At 21.8% G+C, this 4191-nt stretch overlaps 1 protein-coding gene across 1 annotated transcript in view; it reads right to left on the bottom strand.

The window, feature by feature from the left end:
• Window positions 1–2005: 2005 nt before the first annotated feature.
• Window positions 2006–4191, bottom strand: part of Phum_PHUM375280 (trf2 protein, putative) — a gene marked incomplete at both ends in the record, with an annotated part of 3776 nt that continues 1590 nt past the window's right edge. Inside the window, 3 exons of the mRNA XM_002428253.1 lie at window positions 2006–2271; window positions 2366–2460; window positions 2566–2816. Coding sequence (XP_002428298.1) covers window positions 2006–2271; window positions 2366–2460; window positions 2566–2816 — 612 coding nt within the window. The remainder of the gene's footprint in view (window positions 2272–2365; window positions 2461–2565; window positions 2817–4191) is intronic.

Consider the following 4191-nt stretch of genomic DNA (forward strand, 5'->3'; position numbering starts at 1 on the left):
TTTATTTATTTATTTATTTATCATACCTTCGATGAATAAAAATTAATAATTTTTTTTATTAAAAAAAAAAAACTAAATAATAATAATAATAATAATAATAAATTATTTATTTTTTTTTTAGCCCATAAATTATTTTTTACGGAGAAGTTTTTTTTTTTTAATTAAAAAAAAAAAAAATAAATGTTCTAGAACTTTAATCAAATACACAAAACTTCTCCATTTACAAATAAATAAATAAATAAATAAAATGACAAAAAAATTATTTATTTATTTATTTTATTTATTTATTGATTATGTTTAATTAAATATATGTCTAAAACAGCCTTTAAATTATTTACAAGTACGTGAAAAAAAAAAAAAAAAAAAAAAAAAAAATTATTTATATGTATATAAACGTTTTTGTGTCATAGGTAGTAAATGATGATGATGATGATGATAGTCAATAACGAAATTTACAGATTTAAAACAAAAAATAATAATAATAATAAGATAAGATAATAATAATAATAATGATAATGATGATAATAAATCTAATAATCTACAAATGAATAAATATTTATTAATTATATAATTTCAAAACTACTACAATTAATTTTAATTATTATTATTATTATTATTATTATTATTGTTGATTTATTTTTTTTTATATTAAACAAATCTGTACACGTATCATCATTTGAGCCATTTTTCGCGGGTGTAAGGGGGGGGGGGGGTTGTGAGTTATTTTGACGCAAATTTCACAAAAAAAAAATTCGATTTAAATTTTACGTAAACTATTATTATTATTATTATTATTATTATTAAATAAAAAATCATTTATTTATTGTAATTATTCAAATAGCTCAAATTAATTATTAAAAAAAAAAAAAATTACAACAAAATAATTTTTGAGATTCGACAAAAAAAAATTTATTTAATAATAATAATAATATTATTATACATTTTTCCGATTTTTTAACAAATTTATTATTATTATTAATAATTATTTATTATTATTATTATTAATTATCATCAGCCTTGTACTTATTGCGACGATCGCTAATTCATCGCTTAAAATACGATTAAATAACGCGAATTTGTTTTTTTTTTTTTTTCTTATTAAAATATATATTAAATATACATAGATATTTAACTTACGAGAAAAAAAAGACGGGGGGAGGGGGGTAAAACATTCGTTTTATTTCCGTTTATTATTTTACAATTAAAAAAAAAAAAAAAAATTTCTTGCTTTTTTTTTTTTCTCTTAACTATAAAAATCTATTTGACAAAAACTATACGTATTATAAATTTATTATGATTTTTTTTTTATTTATTATTATTTTTAAACGCAAAAAAATAAAAATAATAATAATAATTGTAATTATTATTATTATCATCATCGATTCCATTCGGTAGGCAATCAATTAAATTAAATAAACAATTTAAAATAAAAGAATAAAAAAATGAAAAAAAAAAAAAAAAACAAATTTCAAACTTTTTTTTTCATTTTTTTATTCTTTTATTTTATTCACTTTTTTCAATTCTTTCTCTCTCTTTCTCTCTCTTTTCATTTTTAACAATAAAATTATTTAAATGAGAACAAAAAAAAAAAAAAAATGATTTCAGTCAGTTTGAAAAAAAAAGTAATAATAATAATAATAATAATAATAATTATTATTAAAAATAAAAAGAAAAAAAAAAAAAAAACGTTAACGTAAACCCCCTAAACGCACACATCAAAATATTTATCTAAAAAAAAAAAAAAAATTTGGAGGACTTTAATTAAATTAAATGCGTCAATATAAATATTTTTTTTTCTTTTTTTTTTTTTTTTTAATATAAATGATCGTCATCATCATCATCGTATGTACGTAACATACTCGCTCGCTCGCTCGTGTATGCGTGTGTATGCGTGTATGTATGCATGTAAAGTAGATTTAAATTTATAGTAAAAAAAAAAAAAAAAAAAAAATTATTTAAAAAAAAAAAATAGTAATAATAATAATAATATTAATAATAAGGATTTCTAAGGGCTCAACGCCTCGTCGATTATCCAATCCGAGTCTTCTTCGCTGTAATCCTGAGTTTCCACGTATTCCCCCCCATTTCCTCCGTATTCTTCCTCTTCGTAACTCTCGAGCCTTTTCCTTTTCCTCATCATCATCATCCCGTTTTTCTTTTGCCTTTTCAACTCCAAATCTAATTCGTCTTCTTTTGTTCGTTCTTTTTTAAATTCGTAGACTAGGGGATATATGTGTTCGATTGCTGCTGCGATTGACGATACACAGGGAGCTGTAAAGTGATGATAAAAACCTTGTTTAAAATTTTCCTCTTGTTTTTCTCCCTCTCTCCCTCCCCCTCTGCCTCTCTCTCTCTAAATTATTACCTGTGACAGTTATGCTTCCCGTTGAAAATATTTTTAATGTTGCTTTGGGGTCCTTCAATCTATAAGTTACGCCCGGATGAATTTCCGGTTCATATCTTTAATAAATAATAAATAAAAAAAAATTAAACGTGAATCTTCCATACGACAAGACTCTACTACATTTCCATTTTTATTTATATAATTAAATAAAGTTTTCTTACTCTGCTTGTTTAGGATATTTGGCTGAAAAAGAATTAATTTTAATACCGAACGGCATGGAACACGTTCCGAGAACATTAACGACTCTAAAATTATTAAAACGAACTTCGAATCCCAATTTTTGCAAACTTCTTGCAAAACGTCGGGCGGCTATTTTGGCATTATCCTCGCTTGTGGCACCCGTACATGTGATTTTCCCAGATGACCATATTGAGGCAGTCGTGTAGGGTTTTCTTAATTTCATCGTCACCATCTGAAAATAGTTTTAATTTTGTAAATGAGGTGAGATTTTAAATTTATTCAAAAATTGACAAAAAATTATATATATATAAAAATCAAGGATATCAATTAATTTTTCTAATAAAATCCGTTTTAATAATTCCCTTTAAAATTTTACTTTCGACTTCAATTAGAACAATTGTAGGCCGTTAAAATCAAATAAATCATTTAATGAGCATTCCCCTCTAAAAAAAAAAATTTCAAATTTTTTTTTCCATTTTATTGCGATCAGCAGTGTTCAGCCGGGAATTTTTCAAAAACAACAAAACTAACAAATAAGAAAAAGAGAGGAAAGAAAAAAAACAACAACGCGGAAATTATTATTATCAACACTTAATAAGTAATTAAGAATGTATGAAATTAGTGCTGCGACATTTTCGATAAGTCGAGAGGAACGAGTAGGAGTTTCCTTTTTGTGGGGTGTTATTAAAATGTAAAATGAAATCATTCAAAACGTTTTGTACTCAAATTAAAACCCTAATAAATAATAATAATAATAATAATAATAATAATAATAATAATAATTTATAGGTTTAATCCTTGCTGGGTAAAAAAAAAAAAAAAAAAAAAAAAAATTCGTTATACTCCTCCTAGAAACGTTTTTGTGTCATAGGTAGTAGATGATGATGATGATGATGATAGTCAATAACGAAATTTACAGATTTAAAACAAAAAATAATAATAATAATAATAATAATAATGATAATGATGATAATAAATCTAATAATCTCCAAATGAATAAATATTTTTTAATTATATAATTTCAAAACTACTACGATTAATTTTAATTATTATTATTATTATTATTATTGTTGTTGATTTATTTTATTTAAATTTAACAAATCTGTACACGTATCTTCATTTGAGCCATTTTTCGGGGGGGTAAGGGGGGGGGGGTTGTGAGTTATTTTGACGCAAATTTCACAAAAAAAAAAAAAAAAAATTCGATTTATTTAAATTTTACGTAAACTATTATTATTATTATTATTATTATTATTATTATTATTATTATTATTATTATTATTATTATTATTATTATTAATAATAAAAAAATCATTTATTTATTTAAAATTTGTAATTATTTAAATAGCTCAAATTAATTATTAAAAAAAAAAAAAAATTACAACAAAATAATTTTTGAGATTCGACAAAAAAAAAAACAAAAAAAAAATTTATTTAATAATAATAATAATACACTTTTTTTCGATTTTTTAAACAAATTTATTATTATTAATTATTTATTATTATTATTATTAATTAATTATCATCAGCCTTGTACTTATTGCGACGATCGCTAATTCATCGCTTAAAATACGATTAAATAACGCGAATTTGTTTTTTTTTTTTTT

The sequence above is a fragment of the Pediculus humanus genome, genomic scaffold (assembly GCF_000006295.1).
Source record: "Pediculus humanus corporis 1103172107826 genomic scaffold, whole genome shotgun sequence".
In the NCBI taxonomy this organism is placed as follows: Eukaryota; Metazoa; Arthropoda; class Insecta; order Psocodea; family Pediculidae; genus Pediculus; species Pediculus humanus.